The 25,659-nt window shown below is 38.5% G+C and overlaps 1 protein-coding gene across 2 annotated transcripts in view; it reads right to left on the reverse strand.

Moving 5' to 3' along the window:
* Positions 1 to 25,659, reverse strand: part of LOC126348812 (nuclear pore complex protein Nup133) — a 119,223-nt gene that overhangs the window by 69,718 nt on the left and 23,846 nt on the right. For both annotated transcript variants that reach the window (XM_050002386.1, XM_050002387.1), the window contains exons 7-11: positions 22,439 to 22,612; positions 21,887 to 22,049; positions 20,039 to 20,213; positions 14,559 to 14,718; positions 4,880 to 4,992 (exon numbers count right to left, since the gene is read on the reverse strand). In XM_050002386.1, the coding sequence (XP_049858343.1) occupies positions 4,880 to 4,992; positions 14,559 to 14,718; positions 20,039 to 20,213; positions 21,887 to 22,049; positions 22,439 to 22,612 (785 nt within the window). The remainder of the gene's footprint in view (positions 1 to 4,879; positions 4,993 to 14,558; positions 14,719 to 20,038; positions 20,214 to 21,886; positions 22,050 to 22,438; positions 22,613 to 25,659) is intronic.

The following is a 25,659-nucleotide window of genomic DNA, read 5'->3' on the forward strand; positions in this document are numbered from 1 at the left end:
GCCACAGCCTTCAGCAGTAAGATAGACAGACACCATTCACAAAAGAAGCAAGCACATCACACATTAGTGTAAGATCAGTGTCCAGTGGGAAACTCAGCCGGACAAGTACTAAAGATGTTAAAAAAGTTCAAGATATTCACAAAAGTAAAATGAAAAATAATGTTAGTATATTTCATCAAAATATTGGGGGACTGAAGAATAAAATTGATGAGCTTCTGCTTTGTTTAGAAGATATAGAAACTGAGAATGTAATAGATGTACTATGCCTGTCTGAGCATCACATTGTCACTGATATGCAAAAGGTTAGCATCAATGGGTACAAATTAGCTGCACATGTAAGTAGAGATAATATGATGAGAGAAGGAGTTGCCATATATGTCAAAAGCTTCCACAGCGCAAAAAATTTAGGAACTAAAAAATTTTGTGTGGAGCAACATATGGAAGCATGTGCCACTGAACTAAAACTAAATGAGGGCACTTTCATAATTGTAACAGTGTTTAAGTCCCCCTCAGGAAGTTTCCAGCTATTTCTAGAAAACTTGGATGCTTTATTGTGCTATCTGTCAGGCAGGGGGAAGCAAATTATCATTTGTGGGGATTTCAATGTTGATTCCCTGAAGATTAAAGCAATTTGGAATATTATTGAAAGGGAAACAGGGCAACCAAGAGCACAGGAAGACTTTAGTGGCATAAAACTGAATGACAAGTGTACTAACAAACAATCTGAAATTGGAAATATTTTCAATAATCATTTTTTAAATGTTGTGCAGAAAATAGCATCTAGATCTTTACTAGAAGAGGCAAGGCTTCTAATAGAAGAGGACATACCTGTGCAGTTTGAAACAACTGTATTTCCACCAACCTCTCCCTCTGAAATCAGTAAAATAATAAACTCACTGAAAAGTAAAAGCTCTGACAGAATTGATGACATTTCCAGCAAGATACTTAAAGCTTGTTCCCCACAGATAAGTAGGATTCTCAGCCACTTATGTAATAGCTCTTTGGAGCAGGGTGTTTTCCCCAATAGACTGAAATATGCCATTGTAAAACCATTGCATAAAAAGGGGGATTCGTCGGATGTCAACAACTATCGCCCAATCTCTCTTCTGACAGCTCTATCAAAAATTTTTGAGAAAGTAATGTATTCAAGAGTAGCCTCCCATACTTGTAAAAATAAAGTACTAACAAAATGTCAGTTTGGTTTTCAGAAAGGCTTTTCAACAGAAAATGCTATATACACTTTCACTGATCAAATATTAAATGCTCTGAATAACCGGACATCACCCATTGGTATTTTTTGTGATCTCACAAAGGCCTTTGTGTAAATCATGGAATTCTTTTAGATAAGCTAAATCATTATGGTATGAGGGGGGCAGTGCACAAATGGTTTAATTCATACGTAACTGGAAGAATGCAGAAAGTTGAAATAAGTGGTTCATGTAATGTTAATACAACAGCTGATTCCTCAAACTGGGGGGCTATGAAGTACGGGATCCCACAGGGTTCGGTGTTAGGTCCTTTACTGTTCTTGATATACATTAATGACTTACCATTCCATATTGATGAAGATGCAAAGTTAGTTCTTTTTGCTGATGATACAAGTATAGTAATAACATCCAAAAACCAAGAACTAAGTGATGCAATTGTAAATGATGTTTTTTACAAAATTATTAAGTGGTTCTCAGCAAACGGACTCTCTTTAAATTTTGATAAAACACAGTATATACAGTTCCATACAGTAAATGGCACAACTCCAGTAATAAATATAGACTTTGAACAGAATTCTGTAGCTAAGGTAGAATTTTCAAAATTTTTAAGTGTGTCCATTGATGAGAGGTTAAACTGGAAGCAACACATTGATGGTCTGCTGAAATGGCTGAGTTCGGCTACGTATGCTATTAGGGTTATTGCAAATTTTGGTGATAAGAATCTCAGTAAATTAGCTTACTATGCCTACTTTCATTCACTGCATTCGTATGGTATCATATTTTGGGGTAATTCATCGTAGAGTAGAAAAGTATTCATTGCTCAAAAACGTGTAATCAGAATAATTGCTGGAGCCCACCCACGGTCATCCTGCAGACATCTATTTAAGGATCTAGGTATCCACACAGTAACCTCACAGTATATATATTCACTTATGAAATTTGTTGTTAATAATCCAGCCCAGTTCAAAAGTAATAGCAGTGTGCATAGCTATAACACCAGGAGAAAGGATGATCTTCACTATGCAGGGTTAAATCTGACTTTGGCACAGAAGGGGGTAAATTATACTGCCACAAAAGTCTTTGGTCACCTACCAAGCAGCATCAAAAGCCTGACAGATAGTCAACCAACATTTAAAAATAAATTAAAAGAATTTCTAGATGACAACTCTTTCTACTCATTGGCTGAATTTTTAGATGTAAATTAAGGGAGGGAAAAAAACTAACTTAAGCATTAGTGTCATGGAATATTTTGTGTAATGTAATACCTTGTAGAGACATCTTTCATTAACCTGACCCGTTCCACATCATTACGAAGTGTCCTATTCATGATCTATGGAACAAGTATTAATCTAATCTCTTTCACACACACGCACGCACGCGCAACTGCCAAGTTCTGCATCATGGGCCATAATGCAGTTATCAAGTGGGATGCAAGCAGCAATCTGGAGGGGGTGGGAAAGGGGAAGAGATAGTAGTGTATGGGTGGGGAGAGAGACAAATGCTGTCTGATGGAATGTGAAGCCGCTAGACTGCCAACAGGTGCAGCATCAAGAGGTCATGGGGCAGGAAACTGGGGGTAAAAAAAAAAAAAAGAGAGAAGCGGAGAAAGATAGGCGATTGGCAGATGGCAAATAAACAGGGTGGGAGATGATAATGGGGAGGAGATGATACGATAGAGAGGGTGGAAACTGTTGGTTGGTGGGTGTGGGGACAGTATGTTACTGTAGGTTGAGCCCGGGATAATTACGGCAGCTCAGGATGTGTTGTAAGGATAGCTCCCACCTGTGCAGTTGAGAAAAGCTGGTGGTGGACAGACGAATCCAGATGGGTAGGGTAGTGAAGCAGCCATTGGTATCAAGTGTGTTGTGTTCAGCTGCATGTTGTGCCACCTGTGGCCGTTCATCTTGGTGGATAGTTGGTCAGAATATCAATATAAAAATCTGTTCAATGACTGCAGCAGCAATGGTAAATGACATGACTGCTTTCAAGGTGGCCGATCTCCTGATGGGGTAGGATAAACCTGTGATAGGATTGGAATAGGAAGTGCTGGGTGGGTGGATTGGGCAGGTTTTGTACCTGGGTCTTCCATAGGGATATGATCCTTGTGGTAATGGGTTGGGATTGGGAGTGGCATAGGGACGGAATATTATGATGTAGAGATTGGGTGGGCGATGAAATACCACTTTAGGAGGGATGGGAAGTATCTCGGATAAGATGTCCCTCATTTCAGGGCATAGGTAATTAAAGCCCTGGCGAAGGATGTGGTTCAGGTTTTCCAGTCCGTGGTGGTACTGGGTGACAATGGGGACACTCCTTTGTTGCTGGTTCTTGGGGGTGGTGGGACGTTTTGCAGTGTGTGTGGAAATCACGGGAGATCTGTTAGCAGACTAGGTCTCGCGGGGATAGTGTCTGTCTGTGAAGGCCTTGGCAAGACCCCTCAGAGTACTGAGGAAGGGACTTTGTGTCACTGTAGACATACCGTCCCTGGGTGGCCAGGCTCTATGGGAGGCATTTTTTGGTGTGACAGGGATGACAGCTGTCAAATTGCAGGAATTGCTGGTGGTTGACGAGTTTAACATGGACAGAGGTGCGGATGGTACCAACGCAGATGAGGAGGTCAACATCTAGGAATATGGCACACTGGGTTGAGGAGAACAACATGAAGCAGATGAGAGAGAAGGTGTTGAGGTTGTGAAGGAACAAGCATAGGGTGTCTTGGCCTTGACTCCAGATCATGAAGTCATGAAGATATCATCAATGAACCTGAACCACACTATAAGACGTATGAGGAATGATGTAGTGGGTTTGTAGTTTGAAGGACATATGGAAAGGTAATGTTCAACAGCGGTACGGCCATGAGCATGAGGAATGTTGATGTATAGGGAGGCGGCGTTAACAGTGACAAATAGGTATCCAAGAGGTAAGGGGTGAGGATGGTGGAGAGTCGGTGAAGGAAGTGGTTAGTGTCTTAGACGAGGGAAGCTAGATTACAGACAATTGATTGGAGGTTTTGCTCAATGAGGGCCAAAATTATTTCAGTGGGGCTGCAATAACCAGCCACAATGGAGCGTGCAGGATTGTAGGGTTTGTAAATTTTTGGGAGCGTGTAGAAGGTATGTGCGTGGGGGACATGTTCTTGGAAGGGCCCAAGGCTTTAATCAAGGATTGGACTTCTGGGATGGTATCTATCTGGCAGAGTTTATAGGTGGAGGAGTCATTGGGATGAGGACTGCTATGTCAATTTGGGATCCTGTACTTTACATGATAGTTAAATTCACCATGGTTAAAAAACACAGTGCAGTAACAATCATACCCTGTGTGAACATAAAAGTATTACATCAGCATAATGGGAGTACACAATGTACACAGGATTATTTTGTGAGAAATATCAACCCGATAGAAGAGAAATGTCTGCAACGAGACTGAACAATATAAAGCCTACTACAAGGGTGTATTCTTTCATGCAACTTTAAAATACATACTACAAGGAGAATACACACACATCCACACAGGGCAAAACACGTACTACTTATGAAACCAGTATAACAAACAAGTAAAAAAAACAATACAAATCAACTGCAAAATTTTCTCTTTGTGTTGTGGGAGCACAGTTCATATTTTATTAATTTTTTCCTAACTTTAACAAAGTTAAGTAATAGTGATTGTATTACCCTATCCCACAGTTTCACATCCTTCAGAAACTGTACAAACAGGTCCAAAGCCTTCTGTTTTCCTTCCAGTTGATGGAGAATCTGGAGAGAACTGGAACTCCCAATACTGACAGCTGAAACATGTGGAAAATTATCTTAGCACTAGTAATGTGATTCAATATTACATTTCTGTATGCAATCATAAGTTTTTGTCTGTATGTGCACTATGTACAGTGGAAACAGGCCTTGATGGCCAAATCTCTGCTAGTCAGACCGAGTGTAGTCAGTGTTTAAACAGCCGTAGGCAAGTTCAAGTCCTGAGCATGTGATAGTTACCAATTTTTGTAAGAGATCACAATGGAAGGATAAAATGTCTCCTAGTGGAGTGTTAATATGCAACTAGAAAAATGAGTGCAATTCCATGTGCTCCACTACATCTGTCAGGTCACACAAAATGGCTTATTCACTTCCTTGCACTGTATTTCAGTGTTTAGAAGATAAGCCTGTTACTACTCTATGGGACAGTGAGGCCAAGCACTTTAAAGGTTTAACCCTTATATCACAACAGTTATCTGAACAGGTGACAATCAACGGCAGCTATGAGTGTGGTGGAGGATGATGATGATGATGATGATGATGATCAGTTTGTGGGACACTCAACTGCGTTGTCATCAGTGCCCATATAAAGTCCCAATTTTTTCACAGTCCAATCTAGCCACTGTCATGAATGATAAGGATCTACATCCACATCCACATCCACATCCCGCACCCCACCTGACAGTGTGTGGCGGAGGGTACCTTGAGTACCTCTATCGGTTCTTCCTTCTATTCTAGTCCCTTATTGTTCGTGGAAGAAAGATTGTTGCTATGCCTCTGTGTGGGCTCTAATCTCCGATTTTATCCTCATGGTCTCTTCACGAGATGTACGTAGCAGAAAGCAATATACAGCTTGACTCCTCAGTGAAGGTATGTTCTCAAAAGCCCGTACCGAGCTACTGAGCATCTCTCCTGCAGAGTCTTCCACTGGAGTTTATCTATCATCTCAATAATGCTTTTGCAATTACTAAATGATCCTGTAACGAAGCGCGCTGCTCTCCGTTGGATCTTCTCCATCTCTTCTCTCAACCCTATCTGGTACGGGTCCCACACTGGGGAGCAATATTCAACCAGTGGGTGAACAAGTGTACTGTAACCTACTTCCTTTGTATTCGGATTGCATTTCCTTAGGATTCTTCCAATGAATCTCAGTATGGCATCTGCTTTACCAACGATCAACTTCATATGATCATTCCATTTTAAATCACTCCTAATGCCTACTCTCAGATAATTTATGGAATTAACTGCTTCCAGTTGCTGACCTGCTGCATTGTAGCTAAATGATAAAGGATCTTTCTTTCTATGTATTCACAGCACATTACACTTGTCTACATTGAGATTCAATTGCCATTCCCCATGCCATGCATCAATATGTTGCAGATCCTCCTACATTTCAGTACAATTACCCATTGTTACAACCTCTCAATATACTACAGCATCATCTGCAAAAAGCCTCAGTGAACTTCCGATGTCATCCACCAGATAGTTTATGTATAATGTGAATACCAACGGTCCTACAACACTCCCCTGCGGCACACGTGAAATCACTCTTACTTCGAAAGACTTCTCTCAACTGAGTATGACACGCTGCGTTCTGTTATCTAGGAACTCCTCAATCCAATCGCACAATTGGTCTGATAGTTCATATGCTCTTTGTTCATTAAACGAATGCGGGGAGCTGTATCGAACGCCTTGCAGAAGTCAAAAAACACGGCATCTACCTGGGAACCCATGTCTATGGCCCTCTGAGTCTCGTGGACGAATAGTGCGAGCTGGGTTTCACACGACCATCTTTTTCAAAACCCATGCTGATTCCTACAGAGTAGATTTCTAGTCTCCAGAAAAGTCATTATACTGTAACATAAAATGTGTCCCAAAATTCTACAACTGATTGACATTAGAGATATAGGTCTGTAGTTCCGAACATCTGTTCGACGTCCCTTCTTGAAAACGGTGATGACCTGTGCCCTTTTCCAATCCTTTGGACACTACGCTCTTCTAGAGACATATGGTACACTGCTGCAAGAAGGGGGCAAGTTCCTTTGTGTAAAATCGAATTGGTATCCCATCAGGTCCAGCGGCCTTTCCTCTTTTGAGTGATTTTAAATGTTTTTCTAAATGATGATGGCATCCTCTTGGGTAAAATATTCCGGAGGTAAAATAGTCCCCCATTCGGATCTCCGGGCGGGGACTACTCAAGAGGATGTCGTTATCAGGAGAAAGAAAACTGGCGTTCTATGGGTCGGAGCGTGGAATGTCAGATCCCTTAATCGGGCAGGTAGGTTAGAAAATTTAAAAAGGGAAATGGATAGGTTTAAGTTAGATATAGTGGGAATTAGTGAAGTACAGTGGCAGGAGGAACAAGACTTCTGGTCAGGTGACTACAGGGTTATAAAGACAAAATCAAATAGGGGTAATGCAGGAGTAGGTTTAATAATGAATAGGAAAACAGGAATGCGGGTAAGCTACTACAAACAACATAATGAACACATTATTGTGGCCAAGATAGATACGAAGCCCACACCTACTACAGTAGTACAAGTTCATATGCCAACTAGCTCTGCAGATGACGAAGAAACTGAAGAAATGTATGATCAAATAAAAGAAATTATTCAGATAGTGAAGGGTGACGAAAATTTAATAGTCATGGGTGACTGGAATTCGGAAGTAGGAAAAGGGAGAGAAGGAAACGTAGTAGGTGAATATGGACTGGGACAAAGAAATGAAAGAGGAAGCCGCCTGGTAGAATTTTGCACAGAGCACAACTTAATCATAGGTAACACTTGGTTCAAGAATCATAAAAGAAGGCTGTATACATGGAAGAACCCTGGAGATACTAAAAAGTATCAGATAGATTATATAATGGTAAGACAGAGATTTAGGAACCAGGTTTTAAATTGTAAGACATTTCCAGGGGCAGATGTGGACTCTGACCACAATCTGTTGGTTATGACCTGTAGATTAAAACTGAAGAAACTGCAAAAAGGTGGGAATTTAAGGAGATGGGACCTGGATAAACTAAAAGAACCAGAGGTTGTACGGAGTTTCAGGGACAGCATAAGGGAACAATTGACAGAAATGGGGGAAAGAAATACAATAGAAGAAGAATGGGTAGCTTTGAGGGATGAAGTAGTGAAGGCAGCAGAGGATCAAGTAGGTAAAAAGACGAGGGCTAGTAGAAATCCTTGGGTAACAGAAGAAATATTGAATTTAATTGATGAAAGGAGAAAATATAAAAATGCAGTAAATGAAGCAGGCAAAAAGGAATACAAACGTCTCAAAAATGACATCGACAGGAAGTGCAAAATGGTTAAGCAGGGATGGCTAGAGGACAAATTTAAGGATGTAGAGGCTTATTTCACTAGGGGTAAGATAGATACTGCCTACAGGAAAATTAAAGAGACCTTTGGAGAAAATAGGACCACTTGTATGAATATTAAGAGCTCAGATGGAAACCCAGTTCTAACCAAAGAAGGGAAAGTAGAAAGGTGGAAGGAGTATATAGAGGGTCTATACAAGGGCGATGTACTCGAGGAAAATATTATGGAAATGGAAGAGGATGTAGATGAAGATGAAATGGGAGATACGATACTGCGTGAAGAATTTGACAGAGCACTGAAAGACCTGAGTCGAAACAAGGCCCCCGGAGTAGACAACATTCCATTGGAACTACTGACGGCCTTGGGAGAGCCAGTCCTGACAAAACTCTACCATCTGGTGAGCAAGATGTATGAGACAGGCGAAATACCCTCAGACATCAAGAAGAATATAATAATTCCAATCCCAAAGAAAGCAGGTGTTGACAGATGTGAAAATTACCGAACTATCAGTTTAATAAGTCACAGCTGCAAAATACTAACGCGAGTTCTTTACAGACGAATGGAAAAACTAGTAGAAGCCGACCTCGGGGAGGTTCAGTTTGGATTCCGTAGAAATGTTGGAACACGTGAGGCAATACTGACCCTACGACTTATCTTAGAAGCTAGAATAAGGAAGGGCAAACCTATGTTTCTAGCATTTGTAGACTTAGAGAAAGCTTTTGACTATGTTGACTGGAATACTCTCTTTAAAATTCTGCAGGTGGCAGGGGTAAAATACAGGGAGCAAAAGGCTATTTACAATTTGTACAGAAACCAGATGGCAGTTATAAGAGTTGAGGGACATGAAATGGAAGCAGTGGTGGGGAAGGGAGTGAGACAGGGCTGTAGTCTATCCCCAATGTTATTCAATCTGTATATTGAGCAAGCAGTGAAGGAAACAAAAGAAAAATTCGGAGTAGGTATTAAAATCCATGGAGAAGAAATTAAAACTTTGAGGTTCGCCAATGACATCGTGATTCTGTCAGAGACAGCAAAGGACTTGGAAGAGCAGTTGAACGGAATGGATAGTGTCATGAAAGGAGGATATAAGATGACCATCAATAAAAGCAAAACGAGGATAATGGAATGTAGTCGAATTAAGTCGGGTGATACTGAAGTAATTAGATTACGAAATGAGACACTTAAAGTGGTAAAGGAGTTTTGCTAATTGGGTAGCAAAATAACTGATGATGGTCGAAGTAGAGAGGATATAAAATGTAGACTGGCAATGGCAAGAAAAGCGTTTCTGAAGAAGAGAAGTTTGTTAACACCGAGTATAGATTTAAGTGTCAGGAAGTAATTTCTGAAAGTATTTGTATGGAGTGTAGCCATGTATGGAAGTGAATCATGGACGATAAATAGTTTGGACAAGAAGCGAATAGAAGCTTTCGAAATGTGGTGCTACAGAAGAATGCTGAAGATTAGATGGGTAGATCACATAACTAATGAGGAAGTATTGAATCGAATAGGAGAGAAGAGAAGTTTGTGGCATAACTTGACCAGAAGAAGGGATCGGTTGGTAGGACATGTTCTGAGGCATCAAGGGATCACCAATTTAGAATTGGAGGGCAGCGTGGAGGGTAAAAATCGTAGAGGGAGACCAAGAGATGACTACACTAAGCAGATTCAGAAGGATGTAGGTTGCAGTAGGTACTGGGAGATGAAGAAGCTTGCACAGGATAGAGTAGCATGGAGAGCTGCATCAAACCAGTTTCAGGACTGAAGACAACAACAACAACAACAACAACAACTATCCCTCTGTCATCTATTTCAATATGTACCAGTCTGTCATCTGTGTGACAATCTAGAGAAGGAACTACAGCGCAGTCTTCCTCTGTGAAACAGCTTTGGAAAAAGACATTTATTATTTCGGCCTTTAAACTGTCATCCTGTTTCAGTACCATTTTGGTCACAGAGTGTTTGGACATTTTGTTTCGATCCACCTACCGCTTTGACATAAGACCAAAATTTCTTAGGATTTTCTGCCAAGTCAGTACATAGAACTTAACTTCTGAATTCATTGAACGCTTCTCGCATAGCCCACCTCACACTACATTTTGCTTCGCTTAATTTTTGTTTGTCTGCAAGGCTTTGGCTATGTTTATGTTTGCTGTGAAGTTCCCTTTGCTTCCGCAGCAGTTTTCTAACTTGGTTGTTGTACCAAGGTGGCTCTTTTCTACCTCTTATGATCTTGCTTGGCACATACTCATCTAATGTATATTGTACGATGGTTTTGAACTTAGTCCGCTGATCCTCAACAGTATCTGTACTTGGGACAAAACTTTTGTGTTGAGCTGTCAGGTACTCTGAAATCTGCTTTTTGTCACTTTTTCTAAACAGAAAAATCTTCCTACCTTTTTTAATATTTCTATTTACGGCTGAAATCATCGATGCAGTAACAGTTTTATGATCGCTGATTCCCTGTTCTGTGTTAACTGTTTCAAATAGTTTGGGTCTGTTTGTCACCAGAAGGTCTAACATGTTATTGCCACGAGTCGGTTCTCTGTTTAACTGCTCAAGGTAGTTTTCAGACAATGCACTTAAAAAATGGATGATGATGAAATGATGAGGACAACACAAATATCCAGTCCCCGGGGAGAGAGAATCCCCAACCCAGCTGGGAATCAAACACGGGACAGGAGTATGGAATGATCTTAGTATGAAAGTGGGTCACTGGTGGTATATGGTCACAATTAAACAGTTGTGTTAGATGCCACTTGACATAAGCATCACACAAGTAAGAGGCACTACAAATGCCTCGGTTTCACCTATACCACAAGCAGTGCAATTGACTGGCGCGCGCACGCACGCACACACACACACACACACACACACACACACACACACACACACACACACACGTATATTTGGTTCATATTTACATACATATGCTGTAAATTTCCCTCTGATCACACAAGCATTAGTGACACCTCCATTTTCACGTCATGAAGCAAATATGATGGGTGTTTCAGTTTGTGGTTGCTCTTATAATGATTTAGTATAGTGTTCATCTCACTTGTTGATGACAAAATTTAACATTTAACAATCTTGTGTGTGAAATCAGGGTTGACCTCAATACATGTTTGAAGAAGCAGTTTCCAGTTGCTAGTTACGATACGAAAGGTACATTACCTGTGCTTGCTTTGCCTTTGAAATGTGCTTATTAATATCATTTTTGATGGTCCATGTTGTGATGCAGGAAATGGCCTCGTCAATTACGTTTGAAGAGGCACGCAGTGGTTTTACTATCTCTCTGAAATTAGATGTTTTCATGACTTTCCCTCTACTCCAGGCAAAATATAGTGACACGCCTCTGGATGCACCCAATAAAAATCGAAGAACTTAGGGGGTCTTCTCAAAATCCTTGTCAAAGTGAGAGAAATCTTTCACAGATAGTATAGGGTTCATTTTCTTTTGCCAGGTTGCACCGACATCTCATCACGTATGCAGTGTTTAGAATTAAATAATATCTGCAGCATCCACTGAGCTCATTTACTGTAATGTACTGATCACATGCCTATACATATGGATCACAAACTGAAAATCTCACTATATTGCTCACAGTGGATGATCTCAATCACTACAGTCTTACAACTCAGGTCGTCAGTAACAAGTGTTCCTGTAGCCGCCTGTTGTTGCATCCACCAGATGACCATCTCCTGGTGGGAAGCATCCACAAATAAAAATATGCTCTGTATTTGCATCTAAAAGAAATAACAAACATGTAGAATCAACCTCTTTTCCTAAAATTCCAGTATTTAGCTGAAAGAAGATATATAATGTCACTCCACAGTGGCACACATTCAAACTTTTGGTTGACTGATGGCAACGAAACTCTCTCCAAATGCTCAAGAAATTGTGATCATTGCACAAGTTAAAAACCATATGTATATCACTCAACATATTTTATGACCGCTCTACTAGGACACAGAAGAAATCTGCCAGCAGGACCTTTGCTATCCACTGGCTATCCAAATCATCTTTGTACTGCTTTAAAGTAGCTTTCTCCTGTGAAATCTCCAGTTCTCTCAGCAGCCCCATCATGTGACTTCATTACTGGCAAGAAAGATCTGATGACTTATCACCTCCAATGCATAAAGTTGATTTAGTTAATTACAAGTTCCAAGGGTCACTTTGAGCGCTGTATTGTAATGGTGTGTACTGGGTCAGTTTACATATTAACTTCACTAGTATTTAAACATATCTGCATGCTACCCATTTACAGATTAGTTCACAAAGCAGAAAACAATATTATTTTAATAACACAACCAGGTTCATAACACTTTTGAGCTAAATAGCTTCCACCTTTGTAAATTATAAGTCTTTTATGGAAAGTGAATCCAAAATAATGTTTTTTTTCTGTTCAGTTTCAATTTAACTTTGTTACCTGCCAGACATTTAATATGCAAATGCATGAAAATGCTGTGAGATGAAGCAGTCATTTGAATGAACTCTAATAAGTTTTGTAGCCTTTGATAATGACGGAAAGTTGAAATATGTAAGGTGTTCTTGGAAATAAAAAAAGTGGTCAACATATAAGAAAAGTTATTGAAGTACACTTAATATCAATGAGTCCTCCTCCTCCTCCTCCTCCGCCTCCTCCTCCTTCTTCTTCAGCAGCATTACAGCCCTTGGTGAGCCTTGGCTGCTTCAACGATCTGCCTCCACACTTCTCGCTTATTTGCTGCTCTTTTTCGCAACCCCAGACTCCCATACTGGTGAGATCCTTTACTACATCGTCACTCCACCTTCTTCTTCTAGGTCTCCGTTTTCACCTAGCTGAATGGATCACACCTTTCATCATTTTCTTTGGAATTCTATCCTCTGTCACATATCAATGAGTAAGTGATCCAAGATTTTTGTAGCAGAATTATTCACTCTTTCCTGAGCTTAATTCAACTTCACGGAAGATGATATAATTTGACAACTGATGAAGCAGCAGGCAGTGCCAACTGGAGACATCAGACTCATATAAGCACTACTAATAAAGTGTATCATACACAAACTATTGCTTTTTAACACTGTCTTATTAAAAACAGTCAGAAAAAATGTGATTATTAGTAAGATTACAAAGGTATACAATGTGTGTCAATGAGTTTTATACAGATGTATTGTGTTAGTCACAGGTGTGACACCGTAACAATTTATTGAACTACTTTGCCAATTGAATATTCGGATTTCTGCGTATTGTGTATGAATTTGTTTCAGCTACTGACATTTATTATTCTCAATCTTAAAATGGCATGTTATGAACTTTTTAAAATGTTGTATGATATAGGTAGTAGTAAGGAATATCTGAATAAAAAATTATTGTGGTAGACATTACCCAAAAAAATATGTAAGCAGATTTTTCAAACAATAGACATTTGTCAACTTATGCATGCACAAGAAAACTGTTGTTATAATAGGAAATTAATACTGTGGCTTGTAATGGAAAGAAGAAGAGCGTATTAGCTGGTATGGCAGGTGGAACATATGGAGAGAGAGTGATGATAGTTGCTCGAGTGCCTCCTCTACTGATAGTGATTACGATGATGATTATGTGCCAACAAGTAAGGATGCTACATGAAGCATCCCTTAAGATGGCAGTGTTTCAGCTTTTACCTCTCTATTTGTACTACAGTATTATTTAGAACCATTTCTGTACTTTTCAGACATCAATCTGTAAACATCTTCTCGACCTTCAGACTGAAGTCGCTCGTCAGGACAATGTTGAACATTGACCAATTATGTCTGAGAAGACAAGCAGATATGAAATGCTGATGTGAAAGGGAAATGAATAAATTATCTGTAAGAAGTATAATACTCAATTGTGCACTAAAGAATAAAAGTTCCTAGTCTTAAACAAAAAGTAAGTATTATACAGGTGAGAAGTATGTTCACATAAAAAACTACACACACAATTTTTCACATGGCAATTTTTAATTCACCTGTACCCTTAAATTCCAAATGTAACACTACAAAATAAATTATATAAACATCAATTGTATTTCTCATCAAAATATATTTACTGTGACCTTTATGATGCACAAATACAGCACATATAATTTTTTTGTCTGTATTGCTTAATAATTCTGTCCACAAAGGATAGGGCAATGTTATTAAATGAAATCATATGATGTGTTCTGTTACTCTTAAGACTAGAGCACTTTTTAGTGTTTCAACTGTGCTAAGCACTGCTCCAATTCATTCAATGTAAAACCCGTCACTTGCAGACATGTTTATGAGAGATAACCTACTCTTACCTGATGATCTCACTTCACTCCAGCGAGGATCAGCAGCTGGAATATCATTTATTAGGTCTTCACTGACTTTCACAATGACGGTATCAATAACATTGTCAATTTCATTGATAGTTTCTGTGTGTTCAGGGAAAAGGTCTTCAATAATTTCTTCACTTTGGGACTGAAATAAATTTAGACATGAGTGAAAATTGCATGCCATTAACACTCACATTTACTGTGTTTCATCACAGCAGTTCTATGTTTTAAAACAAAAACAAAATTTAGTTTTAACATTTGCCTACACACAACAGCATTATCATCATTTTGTAAGTCATGGAAAACTACGGTATATTACACAAACATGTGGCACTGCTGTAACTTCAGTAAATACATTTGAAAGCCCTTGCAAGGATGGCTCTGTACCAGCACCTGAAATATTCAGTGTGAGATTGGCCATGCTACAAGATGGATCCACCCCCATCCACCCTACTCATCAGATCTCAGTTCATGTGACTCTGACCTCATTCCACAATTGAGGAAACCACTGCACGAGAGGCACATGGCACATGGCATTTCAATGACAGGTGGCATGCTAGACTCCTAGTGGATGACTGTAACTGGTGCCTTCCAAAGTCTTTTTGATGAATCAATGCTGTTTATAATAAATAAACACACTGAATCAAATGTTCGGAATGAAAAAAAATCACCATACGGACCACGTTGTTAGAGGAATTGGAGGCAACTATTGGTATGTTGTGCATTTGATCATATTCCTGGGGTGTCTGAAACAAGACAGATTCCATGAACTTGGCCCATTCTTCTGCTTCAATGATTAGCCACACCAAGCTCAACAATTCCCTGCTAACAAGTTCACTTTTACCTCTGAAATATGGAACAAAATTGTGCAAAACTGGCTCTGCTGTTACCATTGTGGTGAGATTATTACAAGTGATGAGCAGTTATTTCAAGCAAAGCAAAGTATAGTTTTACTCCGTTTATGCCACATAAAAGTTGCAAATGTAGATTCAGTTTAAGACAGTTGCAGAGGTGGTATCCAAGTACATTTGCAAAATCTTTCAATACCTTGGTAAGCAGGAATAGCGACCTGGCGACCAGCCTTTTGGTGTGTGCATTGTCCATCTCATGGAGCCATCTGTAAACTAGTGACGGAACATGACAACAAACAACTTCTTCACAACACCTCAGCTTCCTAAGAAACTTCAACTGAAGAAAATGTCATTAGTGACAACAATGAACCAGATTCACTGATCAATCCCCTACTGCATAAATGAGAACAAATTCCATCTATTATCTGGAAAAAAAGACTGATAAGCCAGAGTGCGCGCGCTCGCGCGCACGCGCACACACACACACACACACACACACACACACACACACACAGTAGAAGAAGATTATGAATGTCAATATTCTCAGCGTACTAGATCCTGATGTAGTAAGAGCAAAGAAGGAAAGAAGTCAGAAACTTAAATTCTACAATGCAACAAAAGTAACGGGTGGACGTCAATCTAGTGATTCATAAAATATTCAACTAACGTTGCTTACAGGTGGTGGCCTAGTATATCTTCTAGACTATCAAATAGCGGAAAATCCACAATGGAATAACAACAGCATTATGGAAAGGATGAATTGCAACTCAATATAATGAGGAGATGCTGGATTGCAGACAGGCACAATAAAATGACTGCTATATATCTGAGATTTCGACCAAAGTCTTCTTCTGAAGTATGAAACACACACACACACACACACACACCACACACACACACACACAAACGTTCATGTAAGTACAACTCTCACACAAACGACCACCGTCTCTGGCTGCTGAGACGTCAACTTCAGAGAAAAGGATTGTGGACGAAACTTCAAATGTATAGCAGTCTTTTTTGTTGTGCCTGTCTGCAACTCAATGTGTCCTCTATATGGCGAGCAGCAATCTGTTGTCCTACAACTCCTTAGAAATGGCAGTAATAAACACTAGGGTCATCTGCAATCAAATGATCAAAAATTTCCTGGATGAAGACTCCATTCATTCATCAGCTGGTAAATGAACTTACAAACGGGAAACAACAAAGAGCAGGATGGAACACAAAAAGCCAACCTAACGAAAAAGCAGTTTTAGTACTGCACAAATTAAAAAACTGAAAGAAGTGTTAAATTAGAATTTGCAAAGGAAATACGACTAACAACATCTGTGAGAACTTTACTTGTACCGTTATTTCAAGTTTTACAAACAAGTGAAATAAATGAAGAAATGTTAGCAACTTTAGAAATAGGTCACATTTCTCGGTTAACACACACAATTTTGCAGAATTTCAATGTAAAGCTTCAACTGAAATGTGTATGTAACATACAAATGAATTTAAAAAATTACTTTAACCATGCAATGAAACTGTAAAGCAAATATCAATAGAGGTCAAATGACCACTTCCTGCAGTTCTAGGGCTACCATATTTTCCACTGTTCTAGTGTTAATATTCAGTGGGAAGCAATGAGAACTAAGTTATAGACAGATTAGGCACATTTTCTAAGGAAGAGAGTTAAATTTTTGTTGTTATTTGAGCTTCAAGTCACACAAAGATTTGTTTCCGGCTTCAACTTCTTAAGAAGACATCAAATGATTTGGGTATGTTATTATGTAACACCTCAAACTACTTTGAAAGGTTGGGCCCAGTGGTCTAGTGGTGTGTGCCTGGAGACAGTAAGGCGGCTATAGCGACATTAAGTGTCATGATAGAGTGTGTGTGTGTGTGTGTGTGTGTGTGTGTGTGTGTGTGTGTGTGTGTGTGTGTACGTACCTTAATTTTACAAATGGGAGACTATGCATTTTCACTACGTATGTCTAATGACGTACATAACAGTTGTGTGATTTTATTTGGTGACAGGTGTGAGGCAGCCTGGCATTTAAGACCAGTAATAGTAATTCTACGCCTCATTCCAAGGCTACAAGAAGAAAACCAACAACAGCAGAACAACAATGAATTGCTCACTGACTGAAACACTGCACGTACCCTTAATCCACAATCAACAAGCTGATTCAGCAGTATAGCCTTGAGTAATCTCAGTGTGTTCAAATGTACACAATAATAGCAGCAATGAATGCAGCACATAATAGCATCAGCATTGTGGAAACAGGATAGTAATGCCTTATCCCTTTGATAGATCTTTCTGTGTAAAATGATCAGCTATATAACTATGATTTAGACACAAAATTAACTTCATAATCACAACATGATCTTAACAACAGTGCATTTGACTATCTCCTGAAAATCATCTTAAATGATTAACTGTCATTTTACACCAACATCATGCTTTTTTCTCATGAATTTCAGCATTTATGTTTTTAAAAGCAAATTAAATTCAAATAATTTCCCTAGCCCACTAAAACACTCCATTTGAGTCAGGTGATGCCCATGACACCACTGGCTAGCATGCTGCTCCTACTGTCATAAAGCTCGTTCAAAGTGATATCTTGTTTTTGAATTCACATTTTGGAATATGAGTTACAAATGGTGTCTAGTATCACACTGTACATATACATCCACAAAAACTCCTGAAAAATTATTTTCGGGAGTTCCAAAGAATGAGAATATGCGTAAAATGTGGCTGCAACTCACTCGGAGATCCAAATGAAACAATCATCACTATGTGTGTGTATTTCTATGAGGATCATTTTGATGTAAGTTAATACTTCACATGAAACTTATTATTCTATTAGCTCACAACTAAGTATTATTCCATGCAGCTGCAAAGGTGAAAAATATTATTACGTACAGTTTAATGTGCTTATGTTTATATTTGTTAAGTAACCCTTCATGATATGACACACCAATGATTTATGTCTAATTAAAGTTGTTTTCTAATGCACTTAGTGAAAGTACAAATTTTATATTGTTTTAGTTCACCATGCGTATTGGGCTACAGTAGATAAGTTTCATACTACACTACATGACGCCGAACTTTTTGAAGCAGCAAATCATCGTTCCAACTGGTTCTACAGAAGAAGAAATACAGTGGAACTTGATTAAAGTGGAAAATATGTAATTTGGACATCTAGTCACTTCACAATTATGCCAGTCCAAACAATGTGCTCATCAGCAATAAATCACCACAAATAAATTCACTCTAACTGTTTCTGTTAATAATTCCTTATTAACTTGGATAAAATCATTACTGCTGTTATTTCAGGTTGAACATACACCAAAAACTGCTGCCTACAGTTCTCTACTATAGATAGTTCTTCTTCATCAGTTTATCGATTCAGGGATGTACATGTATTGTACCTCAGATGACACTATTGTTCAGTTGCAAGGTCTTCTATTTAGTTTTGTTATAATCAGAGTAGAATTAGGCTACATTATTGCTGAGGCATAGGTAATAATTATTGCTAAATTCTGGACTATTTCAATGTTGTAATCACTCAGAATAACAATAATCTGAACCATATATTTGACATAGTAAAATGATCGGGTTGGATTCATTGTAGGCAGAATACACACATAAAAGAAGGTTGTGATTGGGCAAGCTTTCAGAGCCAGTGGCTCCTTCTTCAGGCAGAAGGATTGAAGGGGAAGGAAGATGGGTGAAGGAAAAGGAATGGAGAGGTCTAGGGAAAGGGGTAAATTATAGGAAAGTCACCCAGAACCACAAGTCAGGGGAGACTTGCCATGAAGTCTCCCCTGACCTGCATTCTTGCCCAATTACAACCTTCTTTTATGTGTGTGTTCTGCCACCGCTTGGTGAATAGATTTTTTTTATCCGTCCAATTACATTATTTTGTCAAAATTGATTGTTTTCATTGTATGAAATCAGATGTTTTCTTTATCAACATGGTAATGCTCCTCTACCCTAGCTAAGATAACTGCATTCCAGTTCTAAGAAAATAAGGTAGATTTCCTAGAATACCTCAAAGTGTCAACATAAACCCTACCAATATCTATAACATAGCGTAGAGCATTTGTTGAATGGCAGATTACTAGATTTCTTCCTGTGTAATTTCTAGTCATGGCACACTAAAATTTATCACACACACTGCACTTCCCATTAAAATATAAATTATAATTTAACAAAATTGAACTATACTTCATATTAAAAAAGTCAAATTTATTTAACAAAAAGGACAGTGAGTACAGTAACTGAGTTAGCTTTCATTTTCACAGCTGTGCATGTAGTCTAGTATAGCAGAGGCAGAATGTACACTTCTTTCTGTCATGTAACTTCAACGACCCGTAAAGCTGAAAAATCGCACTGAACTGACCCTATCAACTTTGATAGTACATGTCTATAAGTGATCTGAAAATCAGTGTTCTTGTTTGATAGATAATTCTAGTAAGGTTCACAATTCAAATTAACATTATCTTTAATAAAATAAAGTTTACAAAACCCTTTCCAAGACAGTCTCTTTCCACATGGTACATGCTGCACGACAGAAAGAAAAATGTGTGTGAGAGAGAATTTTTTTTTGTTTTTTTGCTAATACATACCTTATTTTTATTTTTAATGTGATATATAAAAGCAGCACGCATTCTGGCAACACTGTCTTTGCTGATTGAAAGTTCCTCCAATTCAAAATCTGTCATGGACACTGCTACAAGCCCATCAGTTGCCTGAGATACAGTGGCATCTGTTACAGTTGGAAAGTCAGCCACACTGACACTGCTGCAATTGGAATACAGAACAAAAGCAAAGTGTCATTTCTTTCAAACATGCAATAATTTTGCAAGCATCTTATCTCCCACATATTACGTGGTATTGTCAATTACTACAATGGTTATTCTACAATTGTTAAGGTTTTTCGTATACATGTCGCACATACATTAGAACAATGGATCTTTTATGGTTACAGCTTCACGAGACAGGGACGAATAACAACATGTTTACAATGAGTATCTGAATTGTTATTTACTGTTCAATAGATAGAGCAATACAATGCAGCTTAAAGAAAATCTGAAGGAAAAATTTAACAAGCTCCAATAAATAGTGTACAAATAATGATTTGACAAATCTGTGTGTGAATATCTTTGTAAGTTTACAATAAGAAAAGCAACACCCACTACACACACCTTTATACAAATACTTTGACACATGCGCGTCAGATGATTTTTTGGGAAAACCATAACTAAAACTAGGGAAGTAAAAAAACCAGATTCATAGAATTTGAGGTAGAAGAGGGGCAACAACTTAAAATTATGGAAGAAAGTAACTGGATTCAGATTAACAAAAGCGCACCTTTCCAATAACACTTTAGGTTACAGGGGAAGATGTAAGGATGAATATGGAGATAAATTTTGTTTTACATCTTGGAAGAAAAAGCAGAACAGTTTCATGTAATGAGTCAGAAGTAATCATCTCTGTATCCACAGGTAGTCTGAAAGAATTAGCCTGCAACAGCAGATATTCTAATTCCAGAATAAAAGCAGTTCATACACTACTGCAGAAAACTGGCCTGACAAAAGAAGAATGAAAAGGTAAAAAAGATGGTAGTCGAAAATGGTACAGAATGAATTAAGTAGGTAGATGGTGGTGAAGTTGAGGGGATACTAACATAGAAGAGAAGAGAAGGGAAGGGAAGGGAAGGGAAGGGAAGGTTTGGCATATACTTCAGAAGATGAAAGAAACAAAAAAAGCAAATAAATCCATCAATTTTAAATTAAGGGGATGTTGAAGACAAGGTGTATACTAGTGGAACGAGTATCTACTTTCAGTATGAACAAGAGAATCAAGGAGTGAAATGACTGAATATGGGGAATATATTTTAGTTTTTCCTCCATCTCTGAAGTTTTCCCTCTTACACTCTAAATATGGATGAAGTGTGCTGTGAATGAGATTCAGTAAATGACCTTATTTCTCTCTTGTCACCAATGGTATCACACTTGAGTTAATCTTCATTTTTTGGTTGTGTGTTACATATGGTGGTCTATATTATGTTTAGTTGCATTGATAGCCCCACAAAAATAACGTCATCTGACGAGTTAGAGGGGCAAAACCCCTCAGCAACATGCCCCCTCGCAACTCACCTGTCACAGGCTTGTGTGTGTGTGTGTGTGTGTGTGTGTGTGTGTGTGTGTGTGTGTGTGTGTGTGTGTGTGTGTGGACGGGGGGAGGGGGGAGGGGGGAGGGGGGACCGGGGGGGGGGGGGGGGGGCATGCACTCTCCCTAGCTTGTTAAAACATTTTGTTTGAAAGCTTAACACTTCTCATTCTTTTTTTGTGCACCTGTCAACGACTCAATGGTTCCACTATTCAGTGAGTGCTTTACACCTGAATTATTTATTTTGGAAGACTTATCTCTTATTTACAATATGCATTTTATCTTATCCATACATAGCATACCTGTTTAAAAAATCATTAGGAGCCATGTCTACAGATGAAAGGGCCACCAGCCCATGAATCTTTGAAAAAAATATTGGAACATTTCCACATATTGCACCACCAAGTAAACGGTCTCCAGGACTCATAAATTCTACAATGTCTGGCTCGTCCCCATAGTTTGCAGCTGAAATAATAATAATAATAATAATCATCCACAAGGTATTTCAAAAAACAAATTCTTGTTCCCAGACATCTAAAGTGAAAAGAACTTGCGAATACAAGCAAGTGACAAATCTATAATCTGAAACTGGAAATGAGTGAAGGACTCTCTAAATAAAAGGGGTAGATAGTCAAATTGCTAATTTTAACTTATTCGACAGATTTCCCTATGGACAGGACTTCAAATTCCAGGTGACACTATTGAGCTTTCGTTCATAGTGAAAAAGCAAAGCTATAAAATTAAACACCATTTGATACAATTAGATAGATTCAAAACTTATTTTGATAAAGATATTTACCTGTAAATTGACAAATTTCTTGTCTTGTAAATGAAGTATTAAGAGTTGATACTACCTGACAATGCAATCACAGATTTCTGATTGAACAGATAAGCTCCCTGGGCAGACAGCAGTAACTGGTAACCCAACACTTCAGGCTCCTCTGTCTCTTGATACAATGTGGTATGTTTCAGAAGTGTGAATGATGCAAATTTTGCAGGAACGTTATTTCTTTCTGTGGGTAATTTCCCTGAAAGGAACATAATCCTACATTAAAGTTTACAGGCTTCATAACATGGCTTAACAATGGAAAACAGTGGTTACCTACACCACTCCTAATCACATCCTGACCCCCTATGAGAGTGAAACAATAGGTGAAAGTTTTTTTTAATCATTATTAAAGAACTACTAAAATATATTTAAAACTAGAGTTATGAAAACTGGTATTAGGCTTCTCAGTCAGAAATGGAAAAAAAATGATGTTTCACAAAGCGCATACGCGAACAAGGAAAAAAAAATCCCGGGATTATTCCTCAATTTCCTCACTAAAAATACACACTCTCTTGGGTGAAAATACACTTCTCAGAACTGTAAAACTTCTCAATCCTTTGAATGGTAATGGTTATGGTTTCATACACCGGCGTAGAATTTCCCGGCACTTCAGAAAACGAAACACAGGGAAAAAAATATTTGGAGAGATAGCTGATGTGCAGTAACACCTACACTGCATATTTTTGTATTACGAAAGTATAAATTCGAATTCCACCAACCACCACTTGTTACTTTCTGAAGCATTGAAACCGAGATTGCTACGCACTTTTGTAAGCCAGTCATGGCTCATGTAATGTGATCTTGCCAAACAATGATGAGGAGATTTAGAGCACAGTACACATGATGTAGTCAGCCAATAGCGCAAACACACAAATAGGGAAAGTTAATGTTTTAAGTTAATATACATAGTGTGGCTAAAAGGAAAGAAAAGCTTTCACAGATAATATTGGTCTCAAAGATTAATAAGCTGCAAGAGAATCTACGTTTCCATATTTAAATTTGATCTTTTTTGTGCGTGTTACACTAAGATACATCACACAAATATGCCAATAAAAATTTTAACAACGACATAAATGTCTGATCTTCTGGGCTCAAAATTATTCTAAATGGTCATCCTCAGAGAGTTGGTTTTTAAATGAGAGTCAAAAGCTCTGATTTTAGAAATTCATCATACATGCTCATACAAAATCCATCTTACGTAAAACAAAATTTACTTTGAAAGTAATGCTTTTTAAACAACCATTTGCAATATTTTATTAGAAATAGGTTCCTTTCAGCAGTTGCCAGAGACCGCCACAAAACAGGAGTCATCATGCTTGCACAGCTATGACGACACAAAAAGTCTGTATTTTCGTACATGTAATTATGTCATAAAAGAAACAAGACATTAGAGGCTACACCGAGAGCATGGGGATTTCGTGAACCATACTAAAATGCATATTTCGGCTTAAAATGCACATTCGTATGTCCCGATTTGGATGTGAATTTGCTTGGAGTACCAGTACTGTAATATGTCATGTTTGGTTCTTTATCATGGCATAATGCCATACATACCAGAAGATTAAAACATGGGTTTGAAATGCAGCAAACAGTTGAAACTAACCAATAGTGCATAATTAAACACTTTGTTTCAAATAAATTGACTGTCTCAGCGGAAAAGATTAATAACAGCCAAATTTCTTTAGCAAACTGACAAAAATAACTCCATTGTTCTGCAAGGCGATTAATGATTGACAGTCAGAAAGGCGGAAATAAAATAAAATCTGAAACTAATAACATATTTCAGCCTTCCGTAATTGTTTGAATGTATTTTAATTCACTTAATAGCTCCTGGCCACAGAAATTCATATTGTTTTCATTTGACGTGAGAGCAATAAATAAAGAGGAAAGAGCAAAATCATTAAACGTTAACATGGGTCACACGGATACTATCCACCTCCCCACTACAACTCACACTGCTCTGCCCCGGATCTACGATATTTCTGAACTGGGGCAATACTAGGTAGGGGTGTTGACAGATGTGAAAATTACCGAAGTATCAGTTTAATAAGTCACAGCTGCAAAATACTAATGAGAATTATTTACAGATGAATGGAAAAACTGGTAGAAGCCGACTTCGGGGAGGATCAGTTTGGATTCCGTAGAAATGTTGGAACACGTGAGGCAATACTGACCCTAAGACTTATCTTAGAAGCTAAAATAAGGAAGGGCAAACCTACGTTTCTAGCATGTGTAGACTTATAGAAAGCTTTTGACAATGTTGACTGGAATACTCTCTTTCAAATTCTAAAGGTGACAGGGGTAAAATACAGGGAGCGAAAGACTATTTACAATTTGTACAGAAACCAGACGGCAGTTATAAGAGTCGAGGGACTGCTTCCAAGCAGTGGTTGGGAAGGGAGTAAGACAGGATTGTAGCCACTCCCCGATGTTAGTCAATGTGTATAATGAGCAAGCAGTAAAGGAAACAAAAGAAAAATTCGGAGTAGGTATTAAAATCCATGGAGAAGAAATAAAAACTCTGAGGTTCGCCAATGACATTGTAATTCTAGAGACAGCAAAGGACTTGGAAGAGCAGTTGAACGGAATGGACAGTGTCTTGAAACAAGGATATAAGATGAACATCAACAAAAGCAAAACGAGGATAATGGAATGTAGTCGAATTAAATCGGGTGATGCTGAGGGAATTAGATTAGGAAATGAGACATTTACAGTAGTAAAGAAGTTTTGCTATTTGAGGAGCAAAATAACTGATGATGGTCAAAGTAGAAAGGATATAAAATGTAGACTGGCAATGGCAAGGAAAGCATTTCAGAAGAAGAGAAATTTGTTAACATCGAGTATAGATTTAAGTGTCAGGAAGTAATTTCTGAAAGTATTTGTATGGAGTGTAGCCATGTATGGAAGTGAAACGTGGATGATAAATAGTTTGGACAAGAAGAGAATAGAAGCTTTTGAAATGTGGTGCTACAAAATAATCCTGAAGATTAGATGGGTAGATCACATAACTAATGAGGAAGTATTGAATAGGATTGGGGAGAAGAGAAGTTTGTGGCACAACTTGACCAGAAGAAGGGATCGGTCGGTAGGACATGTTCTGAGGCATCAAGGGATCATCAATTTAGTATTGGAAGGCAGTGTGGAGGGTAGAAATTGTAGAGGGAGACCAAGAGATGAATACACTAAGCAGATTCAGAAGGATGTAGGTTGCAGTAGGTACTGGGAGATGAAGAAGCTTGTACAGGA

The sequence above is a fragment of the Schistocerca gregaria genome, chromosome 1 (genome assembly GCF_023897955.1).
Source record: "Schistocerca gregaria isolate iqSchGreg1 chromosome 1, iqSchGreg1.2, whole genome shotgun sequence".
NCBI classification, from domain to species: domain Eukaryota; kingdom Metazoa; phylum Arthropoda; class Insecta; order Orthoptera; family Acrididae; genus Schistocerca; species Schistocerca gregaria.